Source organism: Phocoena phocoena, chromosome 10 (genome assembly GCF_963924675.1).
Source record: "Phocoena phocoena chromosome 10, mPhoPho1.1, whole genome shotgun sequence".
Lineage (NCBI taxonomy): Eukaryota > Metazoa > Chordata > Mammalia > Artiodactyla > Phocoenidae > Phocoena > Phocoena phocoena.
In genome coordinates, this window is record NC_089228.1 from 27463606 (window position 1) to 27483557 (window position 19952).

General features: G+C 41.7%; 1 protein-coding gene across 2 annotated transcripts in view; it reads right to left on the reverse strand.

Moving 5' to 3' along the window:
- PTPRG (protein tyrosine phosphatase receptor type G) overlaps positions 1-19952 on the reverse strand; it is a 727666-nt gene that overhangs the window by 34867 nt on the left and 672847 nt on the right. For both annotated transcript variants that reach the window (XM_065884517.1, XM_065884516.1), the window contains 2 exons: positions 8412-8503; positions 957-1053 (listed from right to left, as the gene is read on the reverse strand). In XM_065884517.1, coding sequence (XP_065740589.1) covers positions 957-1053; positions 8412-8503 — 189 coding nt within the window. The remainder of the gene's footprint in view (positions 1-956; positions 1054-8411; positions 8504-19952) is intronic.

The window sequence follows — 19952 nt, forward strand, 5'->3', positions numbered from 1 at the left end:
TCATGGGTAAGGAAGTTTCTTGTTGGGGTCCTGAAAATGTTCTAAAATTAGATGGTGGTGATGGTTGTACAACTCTGTGTCGATAATAAAAACCACTGGAATTCACTTAAAATTTAACTTCAAATTAACGTGAAAATGGGTGAATTTTATATGGCATGTGAATTACATCTCACTAAAGTATTGTTTAAAAAAGCTATCTATAGTAGCGTGCAGATTTAAGTGGTCTGATTTAAATGCGCTATTACATAAGATTGCAAGTACTGTGTTCTTTACCATAGTGTACGTTAACCATAAACATCTGTGCCCCTGCCCTTAATACAGAAGTGTCTATCTTCAGCCAGTGACCCAAGCCACGGCGTCTACGAAAAGTGGCCTTCTAGCCACAGAAGTAGCCTGTCCTCTTAGGGTATTCCTTGAGGCTCTGTAAGAAGAACACTTATTTGTTTGCGTCCTGAACTTCCAGGGTATTCTTGACCCTGGAAATGTTTTGGACAGGACTAAGCACGTGGGCCACAAGGACTGGTATAAACTAATTACCTAATCTTAGAGAGACTGCTTGGAAATTCAACTTCCTTGATTCAGTTCCCAGTATTTCCATTTGTGTTAAAAGACTTGGCTCTCACTGGTTAAGAACAATGTCAAGAGAGCGACATGACATTACAGTTTGGTTCCCAGCATCGGATAGGAAATCACTTCATGTAAAAACAGTAAAGCTCAGAACATTTCCTTCGATCACCTGATTATTAAGCAGAGATCTGACAGCTTCGTGAAAGACTCAGCGGGCAGAGTGTCCCCACTTCTTCTTCCACGCTGTTGAAGGTGGGCTAATGAGAGGTTAACTTGCAAGTGTAATTTTCTCTTGGCATCCTGATTCTGATTGCTTGCCTTTCAGCTTCTACCCAGCAGGAAGATTTCATTTCCCCGCAGTTGAAGATAGTTTAAAGTTTATTACTCACATGCTAAAATGTTGATGTATCTGTTTTTGTGCTTGTTATCTGGATGATTAGAATGTTCTGCAGTGATGTTCATATCAGCTGTACAGCGCTGGACCTCCTAGAGAAGAAAACAAACATCGAGCTTTCCAAGATTTTTAGACACGCTTTAGACGTTTGACAACAAGGTCGTAGAACGAAAGGAACTATTTACATCCAAAAGCACAGAGTATTTACACACTTCCCAGCCACGGGCCACCGTTACCTCCCCAAACTCCACTTCAGAAATGATTACGGACATATTAATAACAAACGTATGAAGGATGTGAACAAAATCAAAAGATTTCATTCTTTACTAATTCATCAATCAGCTACTTTATTCCAGATTTTGACCTAGGCACGGGGATTACAAAATAGTTATCTCCTTTTGAATATGTCACAGTCAGATGACTGAGAACAACACGTAAAAGGATGATGACAGTCAAATGTGATTAGTAGAAAAGAGGCCTGAAGAAACTGACGGGAACACAGAGGAAGGCTTTAGACAGGAGGAGATGATTCACCCGGGCCTTAAAGGATGAACAGGAATATTTCAGGCAGAAGAATAATCTCCACCATGATTTGCAATATGCTTATATTATAGTCCTTACAGCCTCGTTTTATAACTAACAGACTACAGACTGACTGTACTCAGCCCTGAAATAACACTAATAGAACTTAAACAGTTGTCATATCTGGCTCGAATATATATGGCCCTGATGCCTTGTTTGTTAACTCTGAATTTATTTACATTATCCTTCTTTAGAAAAACAGCAGTGGGAGAAGCAACTCTCCTCTCCCGTCACCTCTGCCATGGATAGAAACATCATCCATTAGCCTAATACAAGATTGCTAAAAAGCCACATTTTTCTACACTGTGTGCTTCAAACCCAAGACTGCGCTGGCGCGAACTAATAAGGGAAGTCATTAGCAGCGCACAGCTGCGGCAAAGAGCAGGGGCAAAGTGACACAAGATGATCAGGAGAAATGTTTTACACGTAACAGATGTAACAGAGTTTACGAGCGTGCAGACTTTTCTTCACAAAGGAGTTGCATAGCAATTATGGATGATTTCCACAGCATTTACATCACGCATAATGAAACAAGGAACTGGCTGTCTTTCATATTTGCAAAGTACTTAGGAGGAACTCACTGTGATCCAAGAACTTAACTAAGGTATAAAAACAATGGGTCACTAACTATTCAAAGAAACCATATTCATGGACACCCGATTCCTGGAGGATATATATTCAGTTTTTCATAATTGTAGGCATTCCCAGTGGAAGGGAGGGAAGGAGGAAGGGAGGGAGGGAGGAAGGGAGGGAGGGAGGGAGGGAGGGAGGGAGGGAAGGAAGGAAGGAAGGAAGGAAGGAAGGAAGGAAGGAAGGAAGGAAAGGAAGGCAGGAAGGAAGGAAGGAAAGGAAAAATAAAGACCCACAGGCATTAATTCAACACACCTCTCTGGGAAAAGTGTGCGTTTCATGACAATCCTTTATCTTTTCTTACTTTTACTAAATGTGATAAACTCTGATACTTGCTATTCTATCTAAAATGGTTTATAACCTACAGTTTGGCAAATGCTGGTTTAAAGGGCCTTAAGGCTGCCTTTGGCTCTTTTCTCTAAAATAGATAATAAAACGTGAGCACAATGGAATGAGTCTGACATCTTAACATCTCCAAGAGCAGAAGCAACGCTAGCCGTACTCAGAATATTTGCCTTTTAGAACTGCCTCGAAAGCCTGACGCGTGCTCTTCTGAATAGTTTCAGGGCCCGAAAACCTTTGAAAATGGATTTGTATTCTGGAAGACATTAATTCAGTCTGTACACAAATCCGTGACATAAGCTGACGTGCTTTGGTTTCTGGGTTTTGAAGGTCATACCTTTGGCAGGTACCTCTTCAGGGCTGAGCTGCTCAGATATCTTGTGCTGAGCTTTCAGCTTTTAGTACCTTAGTTTGAGATTCGCTTTGTTTATTGATATTTTTTTTTCCCATTGTGTGGCTCTGACCACACACTATGGACTGAGGTGGGGCCTCTATTATAGTCTAATGCAATTGACCAAGCCTGCGTGGGAGCAGCTGTCCGTACTGTTTAAAGCAGCCATTCAATATGGCCAATCAAACTCTGTGTTATCTGAAACCCTTGGTCTGATCCGTTGCCTCCGTTTCACTTTTCCAATTTTATGAATGACAGAAAACAAAGGAGACTCATAAATAATGTTAAATCTGATTTTATGAGAACCCAAGGGGTTTGCCGATGGCCTTCTGATTTTGTCTTGTGGATAATGATGTCATCTGTAATTCCTTGCAGTACTACTGCCCGACTCATTTAGATGCTGATTGTATCACCTGATCCTGGAGAGGCTTTTCTCCGTCAGAACTGGCATTTCAAAGTTAATGTGATTTTAATAGGTGTTAAAACCTTTTGAAGTGACACTGGCCGATAGAGTGTGTATAGTGAAGTTACCTGGTCAGCACCCCGATAAAAAGTTTAAGGTTTAAGCTTGCTTGTACTTTACTGTCTCTATAACAGAGCTGGTATTCTCAAAATGAATATTCTGCGAAGGAACAGGCACACGATCACAGAAAAGAGCCAACTGAGAACAAGAGATTTAAAATAAAGTATAACTTAAAAAAGCGAACTAACAAACCCACTAAAAGTTGACAGACACAGAATTCTTGGGAGATGATAGAGACTACATCACCTCCTGCCTGGAGTTGTGGATGTGAAAGGCTGTCCAAAGGGCACGCGGTGACCTACTGTCCTCCCATTCGGTAGCTCAAATGGAAGAAAATAAGCCCACCAGAACAGATCTAGAAATCTTTCAGATTACCCAGCTTCACAGTGAAGCAAGCTGAGAAGGAAATATTTTGGACCTGGTGACCAAGCGTTAGACCGAGTGCGTGTAACATTCTTAGTGTCTGAGTTCAGGCAGCCCACAACTGTGCTCAGGGGACTGTTGTACACAAGGTTAAGTCATGACCACAGCTCAGGGCTTTGTTCAGTGTCGGACTCAGAGCTGGCCCTGGCCAGGTACTGGCCACACTCATCTTCCCACCTCTACTCTCCTCCGCTCAGGCTACAAACTGCTGCTGCCCTGATTTTCTTCGAATGCTGCTTTGACTTTGCTGTTCTCTCACGCAGACACCTCTAGAGAGGCGCCAGATTCCTTACCCAGGCTTTCAAGGTCCCATCCTATTTTCCACCTACTCCCTTCCGAATGCCACAGAGTTTTAACTCTATGCCCCTTGAACAGACCGTATGACCACCTCCTGCTCTGTGCTTCACTGCCATTTTCCTCGCTAAGAATGCCTGTCCTTCTCTCCCCCCTCCGAATCCATATGTCTTTATCTAAAATGACTGCCTTCCCCTCCAGAACACCAACCCATCTTTGGAGAGTACATCACAGTGTCTATCATCCTGCAGCTGGTCTATAAAATAGAATTATTTTTCCTGTACGATCTGTGAAATTTGGCTAACGCACGTTTTTTCTCACTCTTTGTAAAAACCTCAGCTTAACCAACTATGATGTTTTACATGATAAGGGTTTAAAATGTTTTCCTGTGGGACATCTAAGACCCACACTGGCATTCTGTCACCGAGGCTCCGGAAACTCGACGGGGCCACTTTCAGCCGTCCTGCAGGCAGCATTCTCTCCGCAGCTTTCCGCCTCTGTCAGGAGCTCTTGCTATGTGTCATCGGCAACACAAGAACTCTGCATCTTACATAAAGCGATTGTGGCCACTGGTCCCTTGGCGCATGAGCTCAGGTGGACAAAGCTTTGTTCTCTTGATTTAAGATGAGCAACTGGCCCAAATTTAGCTCAGCTGGAGCTAATCGTAACGGACCTGATCCCCCAAAGGATCTTGTCAAGGGGTATTGGACCTCTGGCCTCATCTCTGCACTCAGCCTTTAAACCTGTGCTGCTCCTGACCCCTGCCTATTAATTCTGTTGACCCACAGGGCCTTGGAGCTCCCCTGATCTTGAAAGATTATATGCTAGCATCGCGCCTCCGGAAGCCTCCTGGATTATGACTGGGGAGGCCGGGGAAGAGTGAGGTTGTAGTCAGCTAAGGTAGCCAAGGGAACAGTCACTGAACAGTATCCGGGCATAAGGATTGACGTTATTTCCCGTGACTGCAAAATCTGCTAGAGGTATAATGTCCCCAGCTTTTAACGGCCTCCAAAATTTATCTGACAAGGACCAAAAGCTTGCTTCCGGCATCACCTCTAAACAAAGACTCAAAATTACCAGTGAATCATTTCTCATTCTCCTCCAAGCAGCAAAGTTCTGAACATATGACAGCTATTCACCAAATTTGTTTTTTTTCCATTTCCCTCCAAGATTTGAAATCAAGATGGGGCAAACAGAACTTCTGCAGAAACACCCAATCAAACTACATAGGATCCTTTCTCCTTTGCTCTCCTCCAGAACTTCATTTCTGTATTAGCACTTATTTTGCTTTGCCCTCTTTCTACTTTAGCTGTGTATACTCTAGTCTGCTTCCCCCATCAGGCTGAACTCCCTGAGAGCAAGCTCTCTGTCCAATTCATCTGTGTGCCTTATACCATGTAGGTACTCGGTACCTGCGGAGAATAGCAGGTACTCAGAGAATGCTGGGTACTCAGTAACTGCAGAATGAGTTGCTTTAACTCCTCTTAATAGGCAAATATTCACTGTGCGGTGGTTTCCTCTATAATCTTAAGATTAGTTCTTTGACTAATTTTAGGCCTCTATTCAGAGGTTATATAAGAGTCTTATAAGTCAGATTCTCAGCCCTCTGGGAAGGCTCTGGCCCATAAAGATCATGTACTGGGCTCCCAGTACTCTTGGGTGTGGGGGGCGGGGGGGGGCGGGAGGCTCCTTATTTTGACTGCTCTGCCCCCCCACTTTTTTTGCCAAGGAACTCACTGGCCCATCAGCTGCATGACCAGTTTTAGACAATCACTGATAATCTTGGTTATCTCTCCTTTGACTTCAGCTCATTGCAGGCCACTACTTCCATGAGAGTCTGGAGGGCATCCAGGTTAAACATGTGGGCTTGAGTCGGAAAGCCTTGGTCTTAAACCCTATTGCTGCCACTTCCTAACTGAATCACCCAATGCCTCGGTTTTCTCATGGGTAACTTTCCTCATCTGCAAAATAGGGACAATAAAATAGCACGCGCCTCATGGGGTATTTCTGAGGAACGAGCGAAATAATCCAGGCAACCGTGCCAAGTAGATGCCGGCCGTCGTTATTCCACATAAAAGAAATCTGAGGTTGAGGTTACCACTCTCTTAATATGAGGGCTTTGTTTTCTTGTTGTTGAATTACACAAAATCTCTTATCCTGACCTCCTTTTTACAGCCTATTACTATCTCTTGTTTATAAAAACAGCCTTGATCGCTTCTTACAGAGCCTGTTACCATTTTCCTTTCTAGCAGAGCTACCCAAAAGGAGTACTACTACTGTTTTAAAAGACTTCAGATTCCCCCTAAATTAGATGATGACAGTATGTTAGTGAGCTTTTCTGTGTCTCACTTCCCCCTTTACATGGCTGTCTTACTATCCTTTGAAGGGGAAAGGATGTACTTCCTAGTCTGAATAGCCCCGATTTGAAACCTTTCAAACCAGGACAGACTGTGAAATAACAAGAGTAGAACAAAGCCTCCCTCCTCCCCGCCCTCCCTGTTCCAATCCTGAAACTACCAGAATAATACTTAAGCTAGAGAGTTCGATACAGGCGACAAAAGCTTCTAGCCACAGTTTTCTTTTTAGGATAGAAATAGGGTGCAGGTGCCCAGGATTTGTTAACAGGCGTGATTTTGATGCAGCCAAGCCCATTTTGAGTCAGATCAAGTTTACAGAGGTGTAGCTGATTATTTTGAATAATTAGATGGTGTCAAAACCAGCTGTGATGAATAGCACTGGGGTCTCAAATCATAAATAATTGAGAAACTGGAGCTGCATTTGATCGTCCTGATCAAATTCTCGCCTCTAGAGGATGGATGTTTGTCCCGAACACCATCAACATTGTTAAATGCCTCAATATTCTTGCTCGGTCATCCAGCCAACAGTCAGTTGAACTAAATCACTTGAACACCACACACATGTGCTGTCCTCATGTGCTTTGTACTTGGACAGGCACCTTTTCTGGGGAAGCATCTAAGAGCCGCGTTAAACACTTGACGTGTTTTTGTTTGTTCCATGAAACACATGACTGCAGAATAAATCAGAGGGGTCCTTCTCTCTACCACCGTTGCTTTGCTTCTGCTCAAGAAATAAAACGAAAACAAAAAAGCTAGGAGAAGGACTTAATTTAAAGCAAGTTGTCAGTATAACTGCCTTTAGGATGGCCTTTGGGGACTCCAAATTTGCACAGAGACAGGGGCTTCTGGTCCTCTTTTTCTCTCTCCTTCGCCATGCGAAATAACTGCACCTCCCAGCTGTAGGGCTCCTGGGCGATCTCAAAGGGCTTACCTTACATTATTCCATGTGATCCCCAGAACCAATTTCGTGAAAAGAGGTGGGCAGGTTAGTGCCATCATCATCATTTCCATTTGAAAGCAGAAACGAGACAGAAAGGAATCGACTTACCCACAAAGCTAGAAGACAGCTGAGCTGCCATGAAAACTTGGCCTCCTCGGCACAACTCTTGCTGCCAGAGATGTGCCTTAGTGAAGCGCCTCAGTGAAGAAAAGGGCAGTCTGTTTAATAGCTCCTCATTGACACCCTGTCATTGCGGAGCTGGCACGGAACCCAGAGCTGGCAGGGTAGTGCGCGCTGCTCTCTACCTTGTTTCCTCCATCCCGGTTCTTAAAATCAGAAGGCTGCGTTCACCCACGTCTCCTCTCCAAGGATCAATAATCACGAAAACAGCCATCGACCTTTGCATGGGCTTAACAGTTAACCCAGCACTTTCCAGGATGTTAATCATTCGTTTTTTTCCCAAAATCGTTGGGGTTGGAGGTGATATCGGTTGCCATTTTTAAAAATGAGGGAACTGGGGATCAGAAATGAAATGACTGGCTCAAGGATAATAAAGGTCAGTCCTGGTGGAGCCAGCTTCAGATCCCTCAGACCTCAAATCTGCTGTCTCTGCTCTACCTTGTACATCCCAGAAGTGACACACGGAATGAGAAGCCCTGTCCTTTGCAGGATGACTGCTGTCCCAGTTAGAACGCAGATGAAGAGAGGATCTGAGGTTGCCTCTTTCCTGCCACTAAGTCTGTTCTTTCACAGAAGTGCACAAGCAACTCCCTTTCACCTCATTTTTACTGGGAAAAGAGGGCCTGTTAAAACTCTAAGTGTAAGGAAAAGAAAAAAGAGAATCAAGTCCCCACTTTCCTCAGTGACTGCTTCTGTTATGGTTGAAACACATTCACTTCAAGCTTACAAAAATCCCTGTAAAATGAGAGTTAGCTTTCAGGAAAGAAATTTCCGGTTTTGAAACATACCTCAAAATCCTCAGAGAACCCATGCTGGTTATTAGAATAGAGCTCACCAATGTGTTTAACAAACTGTTTGACAGGAATGGCTTCCATGTCATCTGTGGGAATAAAACAATATTCAGAGTCACAAAGAATACTTCCGTAAACAAATAACACTGATAAGGGATTACTGAAGACATATTTGATTTTTGCAAAGAGTGATGTAATTGTGTCACCTGAAATAGATGTCTTCAAGAAAAGCCTCTGGATTTACTTGACATTAGGGTCTCGTTATGATTCTGAATGCCTAAATGCTAGGCTACATAGGGCTTTAAAAATGGTCTTAAACTATTACCTTTATTCTTTACATTCCAGGCAACTTATGTAGTTAACTCACCACATCATACTCTTAACTAAAATTCTGAGCCTACCAAGGGTACTTATTTGTTAAGAAATGTTATCACACCCTACGTTTTTCAAAACCTTGCTATTCAGTGGGGTCCAACTTGAAGTTGGAACAACTAAGTCCTATGTCTGATCTCTGAAGTCTAAGCAGTCTTTTTACACAATTACAGACAGGTGCCACTGTACCAGCGGGCTTCGGGTACAATGCCATCCATGTTTAAGTGTTCACAATTTTCGTTCAAGACAGCTGTGTCTACACAATGCCAAATAACCAGTTTGATGGAATTAACTGGATTTTTTTTTTGGTGTTGACAGACAAGGTGTAGATTCAGGAAGACTCCACATTGCAATTTATTTGTAGTGTTGTCACTTCAAAAGGGCATTTTCAGTTCCTGAGCCTCAAGTGTGTTTTAAGCCGATTTACCCAGATCCACTCTGCTACTTGACTACTGCCGGAAAACAGCCACACCCCGCTAACTGGAGCTCCCCAACCTCCTCCTTCCCTCCTTCCCTCGCCCCTCCCCCGCAAATATTTCCTTTTAAAAATACTCTGCTGAATTTGAGATAAACAACAGACATGACATTTACTTTATTCAGAGTGAAAGATCTTTGGCAAACGCACAAACATCTAAACTGCCACAGATGCTTTTCTTAGCAAAGGGTATGAAGATCTGTATGTGTAAATGAGGTCCTACTTTGGCAAGAATGTTATAGATCCAGGCCTGACAATCTGATTTCTCTTCATCTGGTGACAGTTAACATTGACTATGTCATTCCTTCTCTACTCTCTTTCGAGAGAGCAAAGCTCTAGGGTGGCTTTTTGCATCTATTGACATTTTCAAACTTGCATCATTCTAAAGCGGAAAAAAGCCTCTCTCATCTACTTTGTTTAAGGTGACTTATAAACGTTCACAATCCAAACTGCTTAGCAGAGGAATGTTACTTAGCAAATAGGGGCGCTCTGTACGTACAGAGTCTTTCTGTGTGAACAATTAAAGACCTAATCATTTTAATAGGCCACCTTATGAAAAAAATTGCCAAGTTATTTACAAATATTTCAGGATTGAAGATGTTCATGAATATGCAATCATTTTGCACGCCCAAGAAATCTAGAGCTCCCATAATGATGTAACCAGCATTAACAAAGTAAGCCGAGCCAAAATGTTTCCCCAGAATATTTAGCAGAATGCACAGTTCAAGAAAAATTTCCCAAATTATCTGATCACTTCACTTAAAATGTTGAGAAGTAAGCAAATTCTACAATAATGATCAAGTGGCAAAGAAAAGACCTTAAGTTGAGAGAAGGACTAATGTGGACAAAATTGGAGCATCTTTAAAAGATTAACCCAAGAATAAACTCATCTTTAGATAAGAGGCAGCATACATAAGATGGGTCACAACCTAGCCCCACAAACACTCCAGCCTACAGACTGCAGGCGACACTTTTCTCCTGTTTATTTTGAAATGGAAGACGCAATGCTGTTTCCAAGAGTAGAGTGACGTGGGGTTAATAGTATAATAGGCTGAGGGCAATATTTATTCCATAGTGATAGTTTAGAACTGGAGATTCCCAATAAACTCATGGTGCCATGATTAAGCACATGGACTCTAGTTCAAAATAAGAAAACACACATCAGCTTTAGAGGTGTTTTACTCTGCAAGGTACATACCACGGTGTTTTAAAGGGCATAGCCCAGCTCAAGTCACTAAAAAAAAGCTTTCAGGTTAACAATTTATTATTTTTTCCTGCAAAGTGCTCAACCGTGCTATCCAAGCTAACGCCACACATGCCCAGAAATCAGCTGCTCTGCTCCCTCCACGGCTAGATGCAGCAAAACCCAGCAGAGCTTAGTATGATAATCGTACATGGAAGTCACCGACTCACTAGCCTCCAATTTGATTCTTTATCCAAAGAAGTCTGATCATACTCCTCTAGGTTTCCAGGCACCACCAGTAACATCATAAAACTACCAGACAGGCAGATACACATACACACACACACACACACACACACACACACACACGCTTTAGTGACCATCAGCAGCCCAGATAACACATTATTTGTCTTTCAATCAAGATAAATGAAACTGAGGGGTCGGTAAATCTTTTTTTCCTCAATATTAAGATGAATATAAGGCTACAGCTAATTAGAAGCCCTAATAGTTTTCCTCTTATATCGTTTTTCTATTAAATTTCTCTCAACACGAGCCAGATAATTATAAAATTAACTAGCAGAAGGCCAAGCAATCAGGACAGCATCATAGACCTGATCTATTCAATTTTTATCCAGAGAGATCCTGTGTTATAAGAAGATATCCATCTGTAAAATGTTATTTCCACCTATACATCTGAGTTTCAGTTAACAAACGTAGCAACTATTAGTAGCACTAACTATGGACCAGGCACCTTCTGTGCCCTTTACATGTATTAACATGTACTCATGCCTCCCCAAAGCCCTAAGAGATAGGTACTATTTTCATACTCACCTTATAGTTGGGAACACAAGCTCAGAAAGATTAACTGAAGCCTGGAGTATGGCAGTGGAAGCTGGCCACAGAGACAAGGCAAAGAGTGCTCTGACTGGGAGAGAACAGCTGTTGTCTGGGTCACAGTGAACGGGAAACCACTGGAAGAGGCATTTACTGAGCACCTAGGACTTAGCCAGATATTAGGGAGATGGTGTCTGCCCAAGGGCAACATTTGTTATAATGAACATAAGAAAGGAAGAGCAAGAACCCTGTGTCATGACACAGAGAGGAGGAGTGCCATCAGAGGGATGGATTTGATGCCTTAGGTGAATATAAATGTTGCTGACACAGGGGTGATGGGGGAGAAACATAAAGAGAAGCAAAAGATGAGCTGGAATCAAAGTAGAGGCGTTTTCACTGACTACAGGTTAGAGGTTGGATTATTATGCTATCGTGAAATGGTCTAATGATAGAGCCGATACAAATGTGAAGAGAGACCTTACTGATTGCCAGGGACTGTGCTCAATGCATTTCATACACTTACCTTCACAAGAACTAGGTAAAGAGGATGTCATCGTCTTCATGTTACATGTAAGGAGACTGAGGCAACTTGTCTGAAGTGACACAATTACTAAGTGGCAGAGCTGAGATTTGAATCCTGGTGTGTTAAGCCCAAAGCCTGTGCTCCCGTGCACTGGGACGCACTGCCTTCATTCTCAGAGCACAGTTTCAAGGAAAAGCAAGGAATTAGAGTATCTCGGTTAATCTGGTAAAATGTTACTGTGGAATTCTGTGCCAATATTTTTACATATAGAGCTTTCAGATACCAAAGGTTTAAATTAGGCAAAAATGGGATAAGTACTATTCCCACTAAATCACGCCATTATAAAATATTTGATATAGTCAGTTGAGGCTCCAGAAAACTGGGCTGTTGTTATTAAATAATATCATTTATACTTTGTTCCAAGGTTTTAGCCTTTTGTGGTTGGAATTAAATTTGGCGTTTAAGAGGTCTTTTATTTTGGTCAGTCCACAACAGAACATCCTCATGTACTACTTCTGATGAAGCCTGAAATTAGCCTCTGGTTTGGTCTCATCAAAAGCAGAGCATTAGAAGAGGGTGAACGTCTACTGAGAAGAAAGTAAGAAGGTGAGAGATTCCAAGGAGGAAAAAAAGAGCTGGTCAATGTTGACCTCAAATGCAGAACTGCAGGAAATAAAGAAAAATGTATGTGAACATGAAGAAAAGTTGCTTCTACAGCCTAAATGTCCATCGACAGAAGAATGGATGAAGAATATATGTTCTATTTATCCACACACAATGGAGTACTACTCAGCCATAAAAATAATGAAATCTTGCCATCTGCAGCAACATGGATGGACCTAGAGATTATCACACTAAGTAAGTCAGAAAGAGAAAGACAAATACCATACGATATCACTTACATGCGGAATCTAAAATATGATACAAATGAACTTGTTTCCAAAACAGAAACAGACTCACAGACATAGAAAACAAAGGTATGGTTACCAAAGGGGGAAAGGGGTGGGGGAGAGATAAATTAGGACTTTGGGATTAGCAGATACAAGCTAATATATATAAAATATATATAAAACAGATATATATATATATATATATATATATATATATATCAAGCTAATATATATAAAACAGATAAACAACAAGGTCCTACTGTATAGCACAGGGAACTATATTCAATATCCTGTAATAAACCATAATGGAAAAGAATGAGAAAAAGAATGAATCTATATATATGTATAAAAGAATATACATATATATATATATATATATATATATCTGAATCACTTTGCTGTACACCAGAAACTAACACAACACTGCAAATCACCTATGCTTCAAGTAAAAAAATAAATAAATAAATGTTGCTTCCCAAATCTGTGGTTATGTCTCTGTTGTATTTACATCCTCAGAGCCATTAGAGGGGAATCACCCATGCCAAAGTTGCTTTCTCTTAATCTTAAGGAACAAGAGATTAAATAAACCAAAAGGGGAAAACGTAGCAATTTTTGGTTTGAAATTTGAAAGAAAAAACCAGCACCCAAGCATCCCTGAACATCCACCACAGGGAGGCACTGCAGAGGGCCCAGCCCAGTACACGGCTTGGTGGTAGGGTCTTTAGCCTGCAACTCAGTCAAATTGTGTAGTTGTTCCTCTTATCTGCCACCATGGACGGAATGCTTCCTGTGTATCAGCCATCCAGAGGCAGTGGAGTAGGTGCCAAAAGCCAGAGCCAGTCTGCCTGGTGGTGTGACTTCACCTCTCTGTGATTCCCCTTCCTCGTCTCTAAATGGAAATCATAAGCACCTAACCCATAGAGCGCTATGCCCGGTGAACTAGATAACATAAGGACTTACAAGAGTGCTTGGCATTTAGTAAACGCACAAAGCTATGATTTACTGCTAGGTGCTAATCGCTTTACAGGCATGATCCTATGATCTAGGGGCTGTCATGACCCCTATTTTGTGGATGTACAAAATGTGGCTAAGACAACCAAAGTACTTGGCCGAGCTCTGCTGTCATCATGAAGTGGCGGGGCCAGGCTGACTCCAAAGCGGGCTTCTTCCACTTTACATGACCTCTCTAGATCTTAAATGGAACATACAGGGTTAGAGAGGGCAGAGAACCATAGAATACATTTTAAAGAAGCTCTCCAACCACAACAAAAAAGGGCTGAAACCAATCGCTTTGGCTTTAAGGGTAAACTTCGGTTACCTGGAAAATTCACACGGATATTCTGGTCACCTTGATGATGCCAGGTAAATAAAGTGTCATAGGATATACCTCCCTGCCAAGATGCCTAGCTGTGGGGTGGACTGGCTTAAGGACTGTTTAAGAAAATACCGCTGCTTGCTTGTCACTCTGGCGGGCTGTGGGTACATATAAAATCACCATTAAGATTCTGGAGGGCCTTAAGTCACTTAGGCCAATCTCCATAAAGTTCATTTAACCCTTAGCAGTTCCTTCAACCCTATTCCAAATCCCAACCAAATCTATCTGAGGGAAGGGAGAACCTATAAAGCACAGTACTTGGGTCCAGTCAGTCGTGCTCAGACCTCTCTCCAACCCCACGCCCCGCAACTGGGCTGTTACCAGGGACTGCTAACCACCCCCGTAGTGGGCAGACCTCAATATTCGGAACTCGGTCCCCTTCTTGTCTGCCCCCTCAGCCTCTCAGAGGCCAAGTTCAGGCCTCTCTCTGTGCTTGGCCATACCTGTGTCACCTTAGGAAGATAAAGCAAACAGGAAATAAAAGATTATCAAGATTTTTAGTTCCTGACTTAGGACACAACCAATAGATTTTTGTCTAAATCAGACTCTTAGGATGCAAGGAGTGTTGTGGAGATGGGAACATTTTATTTCCCGCCATAAAAAGAAATCTCTTTTCATTTATGACACAATGAAGTCAATAAAGAAAGGGCTTCATTATAGTCAAAAGACCAATGAATCTCCTTTGGAGATAAGCTCTGTATAAATAAAATATGCCAACAAGGTTGGTTTAATCCCAAGGGTTTTAAACTGCATGTTTAAAACCCCTTTATGTGCTGGCACCCTGCTGAAGCCAGTGACCTTCAAATTATTAAGATGTATTTTAACTGCGGGAAAGGCATGAATCATTTCTGGATTTCTAAGCTACTGGTTAGCAGCAACATTTTGTTTTGTAATGCTCTTATTAGAAAGTTAGATTTTCTAATATCCAGAAAAAAAGCATTTATAAGGACATTTGTGTTTGACAACATGCACATTTGGAAAAGCCCTTTCAACAGGCTCTATGAATGGGCTAATTTCATGACCTGAGTTCTGGCTTTAAAAAGCTATACATAACAAAAATCTAAAAGAATGGGCGGTATAATACGGTGAATATAATCTGTAGATGACACATTGTATGTAAGGCTTCATTCATAACTACAGCAAAAACCTTATTCAAGCTTACTGTTTCAAAAGAATATCCCAAAGTGGGAAACACTAGATCTTGTAAAATACTTGTAGATGCTAAGAATAATATGGATCTTATAGGACAGAAATTTGTGACTACTTCAATATCTTAGAAGACAGAACGCTAGAAGGGGGCTGATAGCTAGGTTATTACGTTCAATTACTCTTTATCCTCCCACGGTAACCATGGGAGACCAATAAGCATGGAACATTTGATTTTGAAAACCCATTAGTGAAAAATATTTTCACTAGTATATTAGTGAAAGCCTGAAGTCTCTCCTTTCATTCTCCTGAAGAAGTCACAATTTAACTTAACTGGAAGAAAATCCCCCGCTTTTCTCATGCGTCGTACATGGAGCAGGTACCACAATTTAAACACTTCCTAATAAAAGAATTGATGTCACCTCTCTAGTGATTGGAACTTAACCTCAAAAGCACCTCTCTCCTGTTGGATAATAATACTTTTGCGTGTGGAGTTCCTTCTCATGTGGCGGGATAACTAACCTTAGCCACCACACTGGCTTTACAATTTCCACATTTTACAGAGATGTAGGTGAGACCAGGAAAGAAAAATGTCTTAATTCTCACACCACTGTCTTTGCCAGTTAAACCAGAACACCCTGAAGATTCGAAATTCCTAAATTTCAGTTAGAGTCAGTAAAACTGATAACTTAAAATTCCTCAAAAATTCCTATAGACTGCTGTCTCCAAGAGACGAGTATCGAAAGGTTAGCAAAGGTTATTAGCAAAGCTTTCCTTAACGTTCCGTTTATCTTATAATACTTTTTAAAAGTCAGTGTAACTCACTGACTTCACTTATGCTTTGGGATTTCAAGACCGGGGCTGTTTATTTGTGAATTTAAACCTCAGCAGAATCACTCAAAAGTTGGTGATTTAGTGTCTAAATTTATTCAACATTCAACATGTTTGTGAGTTGCTCCTCAAGGCATTTAAATCACACAGACCTACTTTTGCATAGGGAATGGAGATATTGGTGGTGGGGTGGGGGAGGAGTCTTTTTCTTAGGAAAGAAGAGACTAAATGACTAGGAAACAAAGGTAAGAGGAGAGATTTTAGTTTTGCTACGGACGAAACTTCGACAGAAGAATGATGAAACTCTCTCATGGAGGATGAAAGAGAATTTAATGGAAAAACAAGTGGTCAGTGCTAGTGAAAGAAGAAGAAAACGATAAAGAACAACAACTCAGAAACAATTTAAGGCAACAGTTCACACGTATTTGAAAATGTCTTGATTTAATGAAGCAAAATCCAAATGAGGAGCCTGAGGTCTTGAGATATCAGGACTGTCAGAGCAGCACGCCAAGAGGTGGCAGAGACATTTCTAAGCATCTGGACTTTGAAGTCACACAAAGACTCCAATGCTAGCTCCACCATTTGTCCACGTAACCTCAGGGAAATTAAATGATGTCTCTGAGCCTCAGTTTCTTCATCTGTGAAATGGGGATACTGATTGCACCTGTTTCCCTAAGGTTGTAGTGAAAAATGAAGCACGTAGTTTAAATCAATAATTGCTCAATAAGTATTAGATGACGATGATGATGTTTTCTGAAAAAGGTTAAGTGTAAAATAAGTTCTAGGATCAGAGTATATTACACATTTTACAATGATGACCTAGGAACTCTATTTTGCAACAGTTCAGTACCTGAATTTTCAGCCTCACCCCGTTGCCCACATTTTAAATCTATATAATGGTTCAGTTTACTGGTCATTGTCTGGAAATACCTTTTTTAAAAAATCAGTCATAGCAAATGAGGGGTTCAAGTGATAAGTTGATACATCTAGGGCTCAGTAGTCTTTCTTATTAGGTTTTGAACAAAGATAAAATATAAGTGAGATCCAGTGGGCAGAATAAGTATTCCATGTAAGCTCTATAAATATCCTACTATTTTTAAGACACAAAAACAATTCCATGATTCTTAAGGTAAATCATTTTAAATGATCCCAAGGAGGTCTCCAAGAAAGAAAAATTGTGCTGAGACCTTTAATAGAGTGAAAACAACGTGTGATTTCAAAAAAAATCGTGTTTTCCTTATATTGATTTTTCCTATGCAAGACACAGTAATACTGGAATAACTGGAAGAAACCTTAAGAATAAATACAATCATGGATTGTTAACGTAAAATTACAAACTACTTTACAAATTTAACTATTAAATGGGGCTATGTACTTTTGTTTAAGAAAAATAAGAGATTGCGATCAAGTTGAAAGATTTTTAAAGGAAGGTCACGTAGGGTAACTTCTTCCCAGTTAAGGGTGAAATAAGTTTTCTGTCGAGGCATGCCCCTAGTGAAGGCTGTTGCTGGCTATAAAAACCTGAGAAAACAGTGAAAGAGCAGTGTCACTTTTGGTTTCGGCAGGTAAGTCCTTTCACGCCACACTGCATTACAGCATTTAAAGTAATTCATTGTCACAAACGTGTTACAACTCATCAAGGATGCACCTACTTAATGCCAAGGGAGACCCAACTGGATACAGTGGATTTCTCAGTCAATGGTGAATCTGAAGACATTTCTCCTTCCATGTACTTCTACCACCAGTGAGTAAGAATCAGGAGAAACTCACATAGAAAGAAATGTCTTTGGGCTGTGAGTATTTCATAACTTGGTGATTAAACAGCCTGCTGGGAAATGAAGCAGAGAACATTCAAAAGCATTTCTGGTCCAAGACAGCTACTCAGAGGTGTGGCAAGGCAGGCACGATTGATGGCATTTTCTGAGGATTCTGGGGAACTGAAGTCCTAAAGTCCAAGCCCAAGAGCATGGCGAGGTCGGCTGCACCCAGTAGATGTGGATCAGCGTTTGGGACAGTCTTAACCTGGGGACCGTGCAAATGCTTGCTCTCCATGGCTGCCGGGTTGAGCGATATCATGATTTGGGAAGGAAAGCTTCCACAGCTGACACTTCTGGCTTCCTTTAAGCTTTCCAAAGTGTTTTGACACATACCATCTTATTTGATCTTTTTTAAAAAATTAACTAATTAATTTATTTTTGGCTGCTCTGGGTCTTCATTGCTGCATGCAGGCTTCTCATTGCGGTGTTTCTCTTGTTGCGGAGCATGGGCTCTACGCGCGGGCTTCAGCAGTTGTGGCACGCGGGCTCAGTAGCTGTGGCGCACAGGCTCAGTAGTTGTGGTGCACGGGCTTAGTTGCTCCGCCGCCTGTGTGATCTTCTCAGACCAGCGCTCGAACCCGTGCCCCCTGCATTGGCAGACGGATTCTTAACCACTGCGCCACCAGGGAAGCCCCTTATTTGATCTTTAACACCGCGTTGTTTACAAGTAGGGCAGATATCCTGCTCACTTTGCAGATTCTGGAAACTAAGGCTCAGAGAGGTCAAGGCATTGACCAAAGGTTTCATGGCGGAGGCAGGGCAAAATCCTTGGTGTTCTGATTCCCCATCCAGGGGGAAAAGAAACTAAAAACTGAAAGACAGCCCAAGAAGTATCTCAGCATTTAACCTTTGAAAATGGATTTCAATTGCCCAGCTACCAAACAGCTGTGTTTGTCAGCTGAATCAATTCAGAGGAGAGAGTCTCCCAGGCATTTTCCGGAGGGCAACAGATACTCTAGGTGATGCAAGAGGAAAATGATTATGCACAGCTGCTGTGCACATCTGGCGGATTCAACAAAACTTCTTCCCTGAGGATGGCGGGCTGATTCCTGTCTGCCACCTCTCAAAGGCAAGAGTGCAATCTCCTCCACCAACAATAAAGGTCAAGGGTCAGTAGAGAAGAAGGAACGTAACACAAAACCTATCCCATCTGTATGGGAATCATTCAGCGGCCACAAAATGATCCAGTAGGGTACTTACCCAGACACTTTTCTGCTATTGCTCTCTTCTGTGTGGCAGGCTTTTAGTGAGAGAAGCTGACCAGAAGGGAGAGAACATGGCCAATTCCAGCAATATCTAATGACTTAACACATAGAAACATAATGGGCCAAGTAAGTCCCCGACCATAACTGCACCGAGAGAAGATGAGGAAACAACAGCAGCATTCCTTCTGGGCACTCAGAGAAGGGCTGCAACTCTGAGCTTCACAGCTATGATCTTTGAAGAACCCTAAGGAAGATTTTCTGGTATTTATCATTCATTCATTCTTTCATTCATTCAGAGAGTCTGAGAATGCCTACTACATGCCAGGTATTAGTCTAGCACTAAGGAGACATCCACCTGCCTTTAGGAAGCTCTCATTGTAGTGCGGGGGGAGACCATAAACAAACAAGTAAAATACATGGTATATTAGATGATGAAGAAAACCATTCTGGAGAATGAGGCAGACAAGTGGGCTGTGCGGGTATGTGGGAGGTGGCACTTAATAAAAGTAGTGCCTCTGCTTACAAAAGAATAATGCCAAGAGGATGAATGTATAAGCTATCTGAAGAGAGGTATTTACAAGTACAGAATGCAAGCCAGAGGAAGAGAGTTCAATCCTGGCAAAATGGAAGGGGACGCAAAATAAAAATAGTGGGAGACATCTTCAAATCCCTCATGCCATCTATCACAGCAAACCCGCTGCTGAACTTCTAACGTCTACGGCATTTGTTAGGAATTACTAGTGTCCTCCACCAATCCCTATATCCCTAATAGTAACTGAGTGTTTCCTGTTTGTACCAAGGACAAATGAAACAGACACCAGATCAACAACATCTCCCTAGATCTCCACACAAACAGCCTAAGAACCCAAACTTCCGACACTAAGGTA